Source organism: Nymphalis io, chromosome 1 (genome assembly GCF_905147045.1).
Source record: "Nymphalis io chromosome 1, ilAglIoxx1.1, whole genome shotgun sequence".
NCBI classification, from domain to species: domain Eukaryota; kingdom Metazoa; phylum Arthropoda; class Insecta; order Lepidoptera; family Nymphalidae; genus Nymphalis; species Nymphalis io.
Genome location: NC_065888.1, coordinates 5,867,259 through 5,882,160, shown reverse-complemented (window position 1 = coordinate 5,882,160; position 14,902 = coordinate 5,867,259). Strand labels below are relative to the sequence as shown.

The 14,902-nt window shown below is 30.0% G+C and overlaps 1 protein-coding gene across 7 annotated transcripts in view; it reads left to right on the top strand.

The window, feature by feature from the left end:
* Nucleotides 1-14,902, top strand: part of LOC126769157 (myocyte-specific enhancer factor 2) — a 53,290-nt gene that overhangs the window by 31,676 nt on the left and 6,712 nt on the right. For all 7 annotated transcript variants that reach the window (XM_050487829.1, XM_050487789.1, XM_050487780.1 and 4 more), the window contains exons 2-4: nt 7,365-7,508; nt 13,017-13,154; nt 14,492-14,557. In XM_050487829.1, coding sequence (XP_050343786.1) covers nt 7,455-7,508; nt 13,017-13,154; nt 14,492-14,557 — 258 coding nt within the window. In that variant the 5' untranslated portion in view covers nt 7,365-7,454. The remainder of the gene's footprint in view (nt 1-7,364; nt 7,509-13,016; nt 13,155-14,491; nt 14,558-14,902) is intronic.

Sequence of the window (14,902 nt, the reverse complement as noted above, 5' to 3'; positions counted from 1 at the left end):
GCAATGGTCACGTTTATTTTGTTACTCGTCATGGACGGTCTTATTTACATTATACTAATATTTAATCTGTTTTTTACATAATGTATTAGACTATTCAGCTCTGAATTCGATGCTATGAAAATAGTATCTGAGACAAATAATAATGTTTTAAATAAAATTAAGTAAAATACTAAAAAAATATTTTATGTTACGTTTTTATATTAACACAACCTGAAAGAATAAAATAAAATCTCGTAGAATACTGATCGCAAGAAGGCACCATATAAACTACTGCGTACACCGCACACTCACCCCTCTAACTACGACACAGGCATAGTTGCAATTGTCGTAGAATAATGAGTGGGTAATATCCATCATGACGGGACTGGACAAAGTCCTATTACTAGCCAAGCTATATATTATGAACAGAACGTCCTATGCGAGACAAAATTCATTTCCTCTTTATACGTAAAAAAACTTAATAAATTTAATATTTATTTATTTATTGACACTTTATTGCAACTTAAAACTAAAAATTACAATTTTTTGAGGTGAAACAGGCGGCCTTATCGCTAAGCAGCGATCTCTTCCAGGCAACCTTTGGGCAGAGGATCATATATTAATATTTACATGATATATATCTTCCGCCACTCATATTCAAAACAATTAGACGATTTAGATCATTCCTTAATATACGATCGATTTGTTGACTTGATTGTTCAGACCTTTTGACACTATTCAGTTGCAACAAAAATGAAATTACCATTAATATAAGTTTGTCAATGCGAGACACACTAAATGTCTAAATTCTAATAGTCCATCAGCTAATCTAGGTCTAGGCGATATTTGTCTTTTAAAATAGATATATTTAATCGTTAATTTATGTAATTTTGATTTATAATTTAAAAAAAAAGCTTCCTTATAAGAAGTCAATAACTACGAATTTCTTTATATTTTGGAAAATAATAAAATTTACCTTCAATACTGTGGATTACATATTATTCTTAAAACGAAGTTGAACCAAAGTCACCATTACTTTCACTACTAATTGGGCAAACATTGTTATTTTTGATAATATTTCATTCCATATCAAGGTTTACAGGAAAAGAGATCATATTTTTATTAAAATTATATTGAAAATTACCATTTAAATTTTGATTTGTGTTCTTGCAACGGTCAATTAATATTGAGAGGATATATGGTATTAAATGTTTATTTAAGTTACCACAGATACATACTTTTTTATCATTTAAAGTTTACTCGATGAAACCTACATCAAATATATGCTAACTATTTCATATACTTAGCTTGTAATGATGACTAACCATGAATAAAAAATAAATTCTTAAATATATTTAAAAACACAAACAACCAAGTGACTTTACCTCAACTTACAGAGAGCAAAACTATTTCAAAAACATTAGTTCTTAAGAATAAGAGCTTGAACAATCCTGACAATCGTCAAAGACAGCCCGTTAAATATTACTGGGTAATATCTTCATAGGGAAGGGTATGATCTCCATCATACACCAAAGTGCACACAGGGAAGTAGCGATAAGCCTGTTACATGTTGTTGTTAGCTCAGTATTCTTTCTTTGTCGTAAAATACTAAAGAAATTATAAATAGCACTTAAGCATTTAAAATCATAAATGGTACTTGTGCTTGTCCGATTCTTATGTAATATTCATACACAAAAAGTCGTTATGGCATAAATAGCAGCTACTGCAATTTCCAACCTATTCTTTTCTATGATTACACTTTTTCTTTGACACTCGACTCACCTCATTTAGTCGATTACCTGTGTAATATAATTTTCCACTATCGTCACATAGTTCCAGTAATTTTACAAATTGTTAGTTTAAACTAATATTCCGATGTATTTTTACCGTAGCTAAATGAACTTTATGGAATATCTTATTCACAAAATGTATTCGCGTAATTTTTTAATGAATATAATTGTTAAATGATATTCGTAAGCTTAAATTAGTTATTGAAGAATTTCCATATACTGTTACTCGTTATTAGATTTTCCTTTCATTCGCCCTTACATTGGGAATTATGCGTGGGAGAAGGGGGAGAAAGTGGGAGGCTGCTACACGTGCAATCTCGGCTTACGAATGCACTATACCCTCACCCACATTTATTTCCCTCTGGGTAATATTAAAATTGAAATTTCAGTAGTGAGTATATCGTTAAATTGTTCATTGTTAAATAAATAATGAATATTAATTGTGATGACAAGTTTGAATATGAATCTTTCTCATTGCTTAAAATTGTGGACGGTGATCACTCATTTTCAATCATAATACAAATTATTTTCACAATAAATGGATTGTGTTAGTGTAAAATATAATGTTAAACGAAAAACTTAAAGTTCTTTTTGTAATCATTTTTCATTCCGTAACCTTGAAGCAGCAGAACACACACGCTACAAAGAGCTGCTTTTATTGATATATTATTAAAATATACGAAACAACCTGTTACGTTTTAAATAAAATTTTATAACGTGAATAAAATTACGAATTCAATCAGTATTTCAATAGGAAAACCACGAAGCGATGGACAAAGGTGACCAATCTGAAACGCATATAACTAGACTAATGGATTACTCAGTATCGACCAGCTCTAGTAAACGAGCTATATGATCTTCCTGCTATACGAACGTAATCGAATTTCTATCTGTTATGTCCACAAGGATCCTGACCATAACACTCAAAACCTTTAAATGAGTCTTAATACATGATAACAAGGTTCAAAATGGAGTGCTTTATTATTTTTAGCGTAGGCGCTTTTTCCCCAGCTCCCCCCGCAAGGTCACGCGGCTAGAGGAGAGCGGGGAAAACAGGTGTTTATGAAAGGTGAAGAAATGATGCGGCGGAATTTGTTTGCGAACTAGTATCAAAGTTATCAAACAAAGACTAACGGAGCAAATAAGATATGATACGATTATTGATATTATGTAAACCTCGTAAATATTCCAGTGAAGGTGCGTAGATTAGAACGTTTGTTAGCAATAACGTTCATTCAAGAAATAATTATTTCTATTAAAAACAGGCCGGTTGTTTTAAATAAGGACAAATTACTTATTAAATTAAACTTTGCGTTTTTTCCAAGAACAGTTTGATTGAAGGCACACACACATACTTATATATTGAAGTGTGAAATGGTTGTACATAATCTTTATCAATTAGTTAAGACCTTTTCAAATGACGTATCAACCAGACGCGGCTGTTAGTTGTTTACAGTCTACTTACAGTCACAGCTCAAATCTATGTATAGATTTGCACCGTGACAAAGTTGTACTTTGTTGTTAGTTGTACTTATATATATTTAAATCAGAAAATTTTATACAAACTAATGAAACATATCTACAAAAAATATGGTCGAATTTCGTCAAAATGCTACTTTAAAAAATTTAATATGGTTAAATTCCCAATATGGTCCTATAAATAGTACATTAAGGAAAAATGGTAATACAACTAAATACTTTTAATATTAAATTTATTAAAGCTTTGTGATGAGTACCCTATAAATATAAACATGATAATATAATGATAAAGAAGTATATATATAACGTATATATTACTTGTCTATAATACTAATGTCCTAAGTATTAGATCTATTGTATATGTAGGTATTGATTCAAGCAAAGTACTTTATTTATACCTTTATAGACAATGTCAACTCGTTGTAACTTTGTGACACCCACGTAAAACGAATTCCATTAACTGACCTGTCTCAACCAGAGTTCACGCCAAAAAAACCTTTTTCCGCCAATGCGGAACGAATCAGCGTGAAACAAAAGACTCGACTTCAAGGAATGCTTCTGCGCTAAAGTTTGCTATGATTATAAATTTCAAATAAAATTCGTTAAAAAAGTTTTTTACGTAATAAATAAACCTCATTTCAGTTAGATTCATTACATAACATTGTCAAAAATGGATACATTTCAGGACATTGTCAAAAACAACTTCGTATTCATTAAATATTTCGTAAATAAAATTGATACAAAGTCACGAAGTCGTATATAAAAACATTTAAACATATTATACTAGACTATAGAGATACATATGCTAGGTAAGTTATCGAATGCCCTAGTCCTTGGCTTGGTCTTGTGTAATGCCTATATTATAATAGTGTTACATTATTAGATTAAGCGGCAACAGACATACTATGTTATTGTTGAATATAATTCTAACAAGATCATTAACATTTTCTTCAAAATATATTAATTCTTACTTTGACAATGTTATATTTAGTTATTATTTATTTAATATTCAGGGAACAAGCACTTCAATAACACGTAAATAATAAATAACAATAAAATAACACATACACCAATTAAGTTTCCACTAATAATAACGAATACAAATAAGAAGCTGAAAGTATAATAAGTAGTAGACAAGAATAACTATAATGAAAATTGTAAACAGTTAGTTACAAAAAAAAAAAGTCTGGAGAAACAATTGTATTTACTAATCACGTTTGAGGTGTCTATGAATAAGAGTATCGCTTATGTTCGAATTCTCCATTTTTTTCTTGTAAAGAATTTCGATCATTTTTTTTTTTTTTGACATCTTTGTCAAGCTACCTTTGAATGATAATTGGTTTGCATCTCTCAAATCATGAATACACTACTAACATACCTATATTTTACTATTTAATTTTATAGGCAAAAGAAAAACGAAATTTATAACAAATAGGTATGCGAAAAATCAATAATTCAGTTCATCAAATACCCATTTCATTTATCATGTAAAATCTACAAATAGAATATGAAACTGAAACAATCTAGAATATCAAAACTATAGTATATGAATTATTTATAAGTATTTAAATAGTATCCCGTTCGACGCGCGTACGTCACAATACCGTGAAAAGCGTAGGCGTCGAAACACCCACGTTCGCTTCAATAGCACTTCCAACATTAAAAACATTATATCAAAAACCTATATATTACTTTTATTTTCACTTTTTGCAGTCATAAAATAAAATATCAACATTTTCATTGTATATCAAAAATATTATATACGTTTAAAAAAAAAAACATTTTAGATCTTTATATTTATATTCCTGTGAGTATTTTTTAATAAAGTAATATTTTAGTATTTCATTACATTAACAGTAATTAAAAAAGAGTCATGTTGGATCTATCGATTTGTATTGAGAAAAAATATTTATTAGATAATAATAATTATAATGAAATAAAAATTATTTTGATCTAAATCCGTCTACGGTATATCGTTAGATCCCTGTAAGACAACAAAACATTATATATATGTATATATATAATAATGTTGCTTTAATTAAATATTTAATTTTACTTTAAATTATCTAACTTTAGTTACTAAAGTATTTTCAAATGGTTTATTGCTGCGTTCTAGTTAACATTTTACCATACCAAAACCATGGCAAGGCATAAAAATAACAGGCGTGAGACCTCTTTTCATAATTTGAGCTTATAATATCTAAAATCATTAATTTCATCGTTTACATTAAAATGATTGTATACTGAAATTTATTAAAATATTATTCTTTCTGTCATGTTTAAAAAAAACGAGTCGCACATAAATAAAACAAAATACCTTATAAATACTTAAAACTGTATTTAATTGCATTCGTACTTCCTTTATTTTAAATACGGTAATAAAAATACTTTTACCTCATAAATTAAAAAAGAAATAAACGTATCTGAAATCACGGCACGTTAAGTAAGATTTACCGTCACTCATATAAAGCATTTGATAATGCCTGATTAAACGCAAATGCCACGTAACAAGCCACCTATAAACACAGTGACCTGACACCCTCTCCCCTACTCACCCTTTACTCACACACTGACCGCCGCACAGCTATATGTGCTCAGCTAAGTGCAAACGTGCAACGTAATGCGTGACCGCCAACTCACACATGCGAGACTGAGGGAAACTGAGCAATATGAGTCTGAACAAAAAGAGGAAAATGCAACACAAATAAAGACCACATAGAACGCTTTTGTTGTATATGAGAGCCTGGCGCAGTTACAGAGTTGGTTTTTTTGAGAAGGATAAAACATTTAAAACCATTTTATCTGCCCCACCGTATGACCAATTTTTTAAGTTATCAGAAATTCATTATTATATATAGCTACAAGGTATCAAAATAAGAGACTGGTTTTATCAAACATTGTCGTTAAGCCGTTTTAATTACAATTAACTGAGATTTCGTTAATTAATATAATTGAAATTTCGTATTATTTAATATTACGGTAATTCAATTCGATTATTTTTATATTAATTATAGTAATGTTAATTCTCCTTTCGGTAAAGGATAAGATAACTTACTCCACTATATTTTTTCATTGTCGCTTGGTATACTGCTATACAAATGGCAGAATTTAATCTGCCATGTAGATTGTAGGCTGTCTCACGTTATTTTCCTTCACTGCCAAGCACACGCCGAAGTTAAGCGTTAAAAGCCTAATTCTTATCCGGATTTCGACACAAAATTTTCGGATAAGATTCATTAAGATTCGGATTAAAACATTTTGATCCACGTATTCATCATCTCTGGAATGTAAATTTAAGGGATGATCTGATTTTGTACTCTCACAAATTCAATTAAATATTCTACTACTTACACTTCAAACCCGACCACAACAGATCAATAGTAATTATAAAATGTTTGGCAGTAGAACACTTAATGATGAGTGGATTGCTCAGGCCCTACCTCAGGCCTCACTAGGAAAAATATATGTAAAGTACAAAATTATGAACTTTATTGCCTTTTTTATAGTATATAATATGATTATATTACATGGTTACACTGTGCATTCATCGCTCTCATCATAGCCCACTTCTTGACAGAAATCGCTTGTCGATTAGGAAAAATTTAGGTCATAGGGGCTGACTGTGGGGGTCATTATGCAAATTTATCACCTACCGCTCATTGATTCGTGAATGTTGACAGTATCACTATGTTTTATTTGATCAGGGCTATTATATTAGCTCTGTCCATCTATTCGAAACGAAATAAAAGTACTAAGGGTACAATATATTTTTTGTCTAAATCACCACATCAAGTTCATTTGTCCTTTTGTTATTTTGAGAGTGAAATTTGTTTACGGAAATACGTCTAATCGTGTTGTTTTCTCACAAGTTCCCTTGAAATTGTTTTTGTTTGACAGATTTATTTTTTTACTACAAAAAATAATTAAATCAAAAAATAAAAATAATAACTTTCCTTTATTTGTCTCTCACATATGAAGGTTTTGTATATTTCCGTATACATTTTTTTTATTCTGATAATAACAAGTTAATACTGTGATATGTGGGACTTAACTTACATTTAATTAAAAATTTACTTTATGTTAATAGTATTAAAATTCATTATCGTTTGCCAACAGATAGCTGTTGACGTCCGTAGAAGCAGCCAGCCGCCCGGCCACTGTCGTTCTCCCCCCGCTCCTCAAACCCTCTCCAAGATTGCTGCCACCATGGGTCGGAAGAAAATACAAATATCACGGATCACGGATGAACGGAATCGACAGGTCAGTAACAAATGATGTGTCTTAGACCTTTGATTGTGGACATGTGAAATTTGTTTTTGAGTAACCCCAAGAATCACTTTCATTTTATTACTTAGAAAGTAACAAAATAAATAACAGCCTTTATGTCGGACCGCTGTGCAAAGGTCTGTGTCTCTTAAGGTTTACTTCAAGGCGGGTTGGTTAATATACATACCTATTGCAGATTTTTATTCCACATACACTTTACTGTCAAGCCCGAGATGAATTTCGAGTATAGATATAAATTAAATATATAAAAATTTAGTAGTTATACTTCACTTCTAAACAGTGAGCAAGTTCAAAGTTTATCTAATGACATATAGTAACAGCCAGAGACAATCGATATTGTCAAATATAGTTTTTTCTTTAATATTAATATTTAATACCGCTGTTTAAAATGTCTTTAATATGTATAATATGTAACTACTTTTGTAAATAAGGCCATGTTATGTTGTTGAAGATAACACTGATGCCTATACAAGTACACATTCTTTGCTCAGAAAGACACATTGTAGTCCTTTAATATAAAACATAAATCAACTAAAATAAAAAGGAGATACGTGACTGCTCTTTATTCTTGTATTATTCTAGAATTTATTCCAAAAATTTCAACGTTCTAAGTATGTTCTAAATATGTTCAAAGTACCACAATTACTTCTTCAGAATCATTTATTCGTTTTAAAAATTTGGATACCTAAATCAGTCATAAAAACGTTATAAAACTTCGAACTAAGTACTTAAAAATATTTTAAAAACCCAAAACTATGTAATACAGCTAAAAATAAACATTTTAAAAATTATAATTATAACCACGATCATATAGTTTTTTATTATTATTTAATACCTAAATATACTATTTTAAGCACATAACATACATCGCAAACGTTTAAAGTGTACAGAAAAATAAACAATTTTAATTATTATTAAACCTGTATCAGTTTGTCTGAATCATAATAAAATTCTTACAAAGTTTTAAACTGTGTAACCAAGGCTTTCGAGGTCAAAAAATTACTTTATAAATTGCATTTATTATACATTATTTGAAACGAAATCAAGAAATATCATGTGTTGCACCTAACCTAAATTATAGAACATCAAAAAATACATTTTTATAATATAGTTTAGTATAAATGTTTATTTGAGTCCTTAAGCATGCTTGAACACGGCAAACTTATGCTACCTATCAGACACAACCAAACCCTGTAGTACTTTATCGGCCACTATGAATATTGACGAAAATGTGATGAAAAAGAATATCCTCTTTATTCTTTTTTAGCTCAACCCAATTTCATCTGGGTATATAGAGCTATATCAACGCGGTCGGAGAGAAAATTGTCTGGGTGCTCTTACCATACGAAGGTAGTGGAGGAGATGGCTATAGCTTATTTGTTTATAAAGACCCTTAAATAGTGGAAAATCTCTAATTTTCTTGGTGCGAAGTCGGGACGACTAATGCCTTGATAATTTTAGCATAATTTGGTTATATTACATATATAACTCATAAAGATAGTTTGCAAAAAGAAACAAATATTAAAAATTTAAACGAAAATTAAATACAAGGTTGTGAGAGAGTGAAAATAATGACCTTATTGGTTTGACCTAACAGATGGACATATCAGCAGAACGCGCTGCTAACATTATCGCTAGGGACAATGACCGCTCTTGCTTGTAATTTATTAATTATACAACTACATACCCTTGTCCAGTCTCCACTGAGCTATAAAGCTTATTCAAGCTCGCTTAATTATTTTAAAAAACCATGGTGGGAGGAGGTCAAAGCTGATTGGTTTAATGTGAGCATCAGACGGCTGAAATGTTTGTTGCGAAGGTCAATTTGCATTTTGCAAGTGCTAAACTAGAATGTAGGTAATAGCGCGTAATGTAAAATTACTTATTTAATTAGTTTTTGTTTTGAAATGCTTTTAATACATTTTAAGCGAAATTATTAAATTCTTTCTTTGTAGCATACTTTACTCTATGGCATATGTAAGTTGTTTTACAAAGCAATATAATGCTACTGAATATATTGATGTTTTGAATTAAAATAATCAACCAATCAAAATATGGGTAGCTTACTCTACCGCCGAAATCAATGTGCGCCTATTAACTATCATATAATAGAAATTTAAACATGTTATGTATACTTATTATAACTATATAGAAGTTTATTTTATTGAATACGATTTTGTATATCTTAATATGTGAAATTTGGTTATTACATGACTGATTAAAAAAGCCGCGTAATGTTTTTAGGGCTCGTGTATGTGTGCGAGTTTTTTATTCCCCCACAATTTTAAATGCCGCAACAGATTTGGATGGTGAGGAATATCGTTAGAATTCTTACATCATCTAGTGAGTGACTTTGGTCATATTTTTTTACATTTTATTTAATTTTTTGGCAGTCGTGTTTTTTAATTTTCGATATCGTCATAATTAGTTATTTTTGTTCATATTCTATGCTTTATTTTCCATCCGATTTAGTTGAAGCTTTGTACATTTGTCAGAACGCGTGAATCTTAACCGATGATCGTGGGTTCAAAACCCGGACAAGCACCACTGAATTTTCATGTGCTTAATTTGTGATTATAATTCATCTCGTGCTTGACGGTGAAGGAAAACATCGTGAGGAAACCTGCATGTGTCTAATTTCACTGAAATTCTGCCACATGTGTATTCCACCAACCCGCATTGGAGCAGCGTGTTGGAATAAGCTCCAAACCTTCTCCTCAAAAAGAGGTGCGGAGGCCTTTAGCCCAGCAGTGGGACATTCACAGGCTGTTACGGTTACGGTTACATTTGTTCTTGGTAGTTATGCAAAGGTTTTTAACATATTACCCTCAACGTAAAAAAGGTGGGGTTAAGGATATTCTTTTCCAAAAAAAAAACGTAAAGAGATTCAACGCATGCCGAGTTGACTAGTACAGCCATTATATAATCTATATGACGATAAGTGTTCGTATGATAAAATGAAAAACAGGATACAAAATTGAGAGCGAACTGAGGATATTGATTGTATTTTAGAAAATAATGGTTTTCAATAATATTAAATAATATTTTTTTAATTTTTTTATGAGAATAAATAAAATAATTATTACAAATAAATGAAATATAATTTCAATTTCGAAAAATTTTAAAAGGATTTTTAATTGTTTAACTTAATAAATAAATTATTTTTAATATTAAAAATAAATAACATTTGAAAATAAAAAAATTAAAAGTACATTCTGGCTGTAGGCATTGTACCGGTCGTTTAAATCGTAATTTAAAAAAATCACCTCGTAAAAAAAATAGAACACAAGTAAAACTGAAAAGGAGAACATTTAATGAAAATACAAATAATGACAATATTTGGAGTAAGCTACAAAATTCCATTGCGAAAAAAATAGAATATTTGTTTTAAATTTGCATTTAATGCCAGTATGACTCGCACTCTTACTTCGACTTTATAATATTTGGCGCATTTTTATTAAGAATAATAGATTCTTAAAACAGTAAAAAATAACGGCCTATGAAGTACTTGTTGTGGTAGGTACCGCCACTCATCAGATATTCTACCGCATAAACATTAATATATCAATATTAGTATTGTTCTGTTTCGAAGAGTGAGTTAGCCAATGTACACACAAGGAACATAATATGACACAACGGTGGCCATTACCATCAGGTGGCCCATATGCCCGCTTGCTAAATTATGCTATAAATAAAAAATGTCCTACTGCTGGACAAAATTCTCATCTCCTTTTGAGAAGATGATTTTGAAGCTGATTCCACCACGTTTCTCCAATGCTGGGAGCTTTTACAAACGTGGCAGAATCTCATCTAGCACATGAAAGATTAATCACAATATTTTCCTTCCCTAAACTTGTCCGGTTTTCATTCAACAATCTTCGGCTATGATTAACGTATCCCTAATCACTGGATTTTTTAGATGGCTAAAAACCCATTTAAAAATATATAACTAGCCATATATGCATATTAATTAGAAATGAATATATTTACTATAACAAATTTAAATTTTAAATAACTTAAAATGGTTACATTACAGGTCCAGTTTATAATTACTTACATAAGTGTCCGTGACCCAATATATTGAGACCGATAACTTTCGACGTCGTTTTAAATACAATAATTTCTTTGTACACATACAGTACGAGCTGTTTATGAACGTAAACCGACACATTCACAATTTTTGTCCTCATAATATGTCCTGTCAACTTAGATTGTACAATGAAAATGAATTGTAATCATATTGATTTATTATACGTAGTGTTGCCAGATATGAAAGTTGTGATATAAATATTATAATTAAAATTGTTTAATATTTTTTCATAATATTTATTTAAAAAGTGACATCTACAATGAATATATTAAACATTTACCAATTACAGATATATACAACACTGATTACGTAACTTATTTGCTTGACAAAATTTAGTTGTAATAGCATAAGTTTGATAGCATAGTAATATTTTTTTATACAAACATAAAATTTTGAAATTTAAAATAATAAATAACTTGTTTATTTATAATGATTTTTATGACATTAGATTATATTGATATAAGTAACGAGTTCGATAAAATTAGACTAAATTAAATAATACATTATTTATTTCAGTAGTTACATACTTAAGATTTTAAAAAGGATAAGATTAAGTACCACAACCAACGTTTCGGGATGTTTTCCAACAATTAAATTACATACTATGTATGTTAATTAAGTACAATTATATTATTAACTAGTCAACGCCCACGGCTTTTACGACCATTAATGTTTATTCAGAATTAATTAATATTTAATTTCTTAATATTTAATTTCTTAATATACAAATAATTATGACTATCTTATTGTACAATGGTGTACTTTTTTTAAATATACAGCTTAAAGTATTTTATTAACTCAATAAAATGTATTATTTACCAATTAACATTAAATTGCGACATAATTCATTGTTACATGCAAAGATTTTACTACAAAAAATTTAGTCTCGTTAATGTAATTCCATTTTTAGATTGACAATAAATGTTAAAATCATATCTTGATATGTTATAATCAAAGTAAAAAAGTAATCAGCTCACATTATGCACACAATTCTGAAGAGATTTAAAATGATAGTTGAGACATAAATATTCTATTCAGAAAATTAAATAATTCATATATTTTTGCCGAGATGGCCCAGTGGTAAGAACGCGTGAATCTTAACCGATGATCGTGGGTTCAAACCCGGGCAAGCACCACTGAATTTTCATTTGCTTAATTTATGATTATAATTCATCTCGTGCGTAACGGTGAAGGAAAACATCGTGAGGAAACCTGCATTTGTCTAATTTCACTGAAATTCTGCCACATCTGTATTCCACCAACACGCATTGGAGCAGCATGGTGGAATAAGCTCCAAACCTTCTCCTCAAAAAGGGAGAGGAGGAGGCCTTAGCCCAGCAGTGGGACATTCACAGGCTGTTACTGTTACTGTAATATATTTTAATTTTCAGGTGACTTTCAACAAACGCAAATTCGGAGTGATGAAGAAGGCGTACGAGCTGAGCGTCCTTTGTGATTGTGAAATTGCTCTTATTATCTTCAGCTCCAACAACAAACTCTACCAATATGCGAGCACGGATATGGATAAGGTAAGATAAATTAAAATATCTGTTGTTGAATTTCATTTTTTATATTTCACTTATTTTTTCGAATTGATTGTTTGCTGTTGGCTCAAATGGCCTGAACAGCGTCACAGGGCGGGATATTTCACTAGCAAAACCCTGCAACATTGCCAGTTAAATAATGTAGAAGTTGATATTATTAAAACCTTCTCTGTATAAATACATATAACTATAGCTGCCAGGTATATGTATATGATCATATATAAAATTTAATTGTTTTTTTATTTTATATTTAATGTTACATTTTAATTAGTTTAATTTAATGATAAATAATTAGTTTAAAGATAAAATTAATTTCGTTCTGCATAATGTCTTTTTTTACAAGTTTTACACTTAATTATTTTTTTAATTACCATTTATCATGCTTATAAAACAATTTAAAGTAAGTACAACACAAACATTTTTACTTAAAAAAAATCTTATTTATTTTTAATATGATTTTACTATCTTCAAGTTACTTATTGATATTTTATTATGTGTGTATCGATTAAAAACATACATACACTAACACATCACTGGCGGCATCGTCGGCAGAAATTAATGTAAAAAAAGGCAAAAATATATTTTTTAGTTTTCCCCTTGAATCGCTTTTCCGATTTCAAAGAATGAAAAACTATGCCGCCAAAAGAAGTCAATAGGATCTTATCCTTAACTTTTTTTTTACATAGTTACACGGAAAATGCTTAGACTGCATAAAGTATGTTAACATTGTTACGCGTGAGTTTTTATCTTTTAGCCAGTAAAAAAGTGTAGGAATAGAATCCTTTTAATTCAACATATATCCAATAAAAAACATAATATTTTTTTTCTACAATATTATCATAGACAAATGCGGCATACAATATGAATTCAATCCATATAAAACTACGACACGTGTTGCAATGCTTCTTTATTTATTTTTATAACAATAATCCATACTTTCGCACCAACATTTATACAAAATTTAAATTTAATCGGATGTACGATGACGTGATTTACGCGAATATGGAATACAAGCAAAAAGACGGTTACAAAGTTTTAATGTTTTTTTTTTTTTTTTTTAAAACACGCTACATCCGTTATACGCTACTAAACAGTTAACATGCTGCTAAACAAAATCACCATTGCATATCGATAGGAATTAATTTACACATTTCTTCAAAACGAGTCATGGAGTTTCAGAATTTATCCAGCAATGCTATTCTATAAAAACTCACTTCATTACTCACCCTTGATATATATATTGACAACCGACTTTTCCGTGATGAGTTTTGAGTTTGTTCTTGTACAATAGCCCGAATAATATTCCGATAATAAATTTCCAGGTGTTACTGAAATACACGGAATACAACGAACCGCACGAGTCCCTGACCAACCGCAACATAATCGAGGTACATTAAGTACGGCGTCATCTGTGTGCCCGTGATCGCAATGCAATGTCCATGCAAACTTGACTTATCCAATTAACAGCGCTTATACTCACAAACAAACCTAATACAACCATGTGTTACTAAAACAAACCCAAAAATATTAATAAAACTCCAGTTAGATAACAAATCGATATAGTAGATATTCCCAGTATAGAATCAATGTTGTAAAATTCACTTTTACCTTTAGTATTATAAATAGACAAACACCACCGCGCAGCATGTATATTTATTTCCTGTTAGAAAAAAAAAGATGAAGTACAAAACACCAGACACCCAGTTTCATACTAACAGTTTATGACCGGCCAC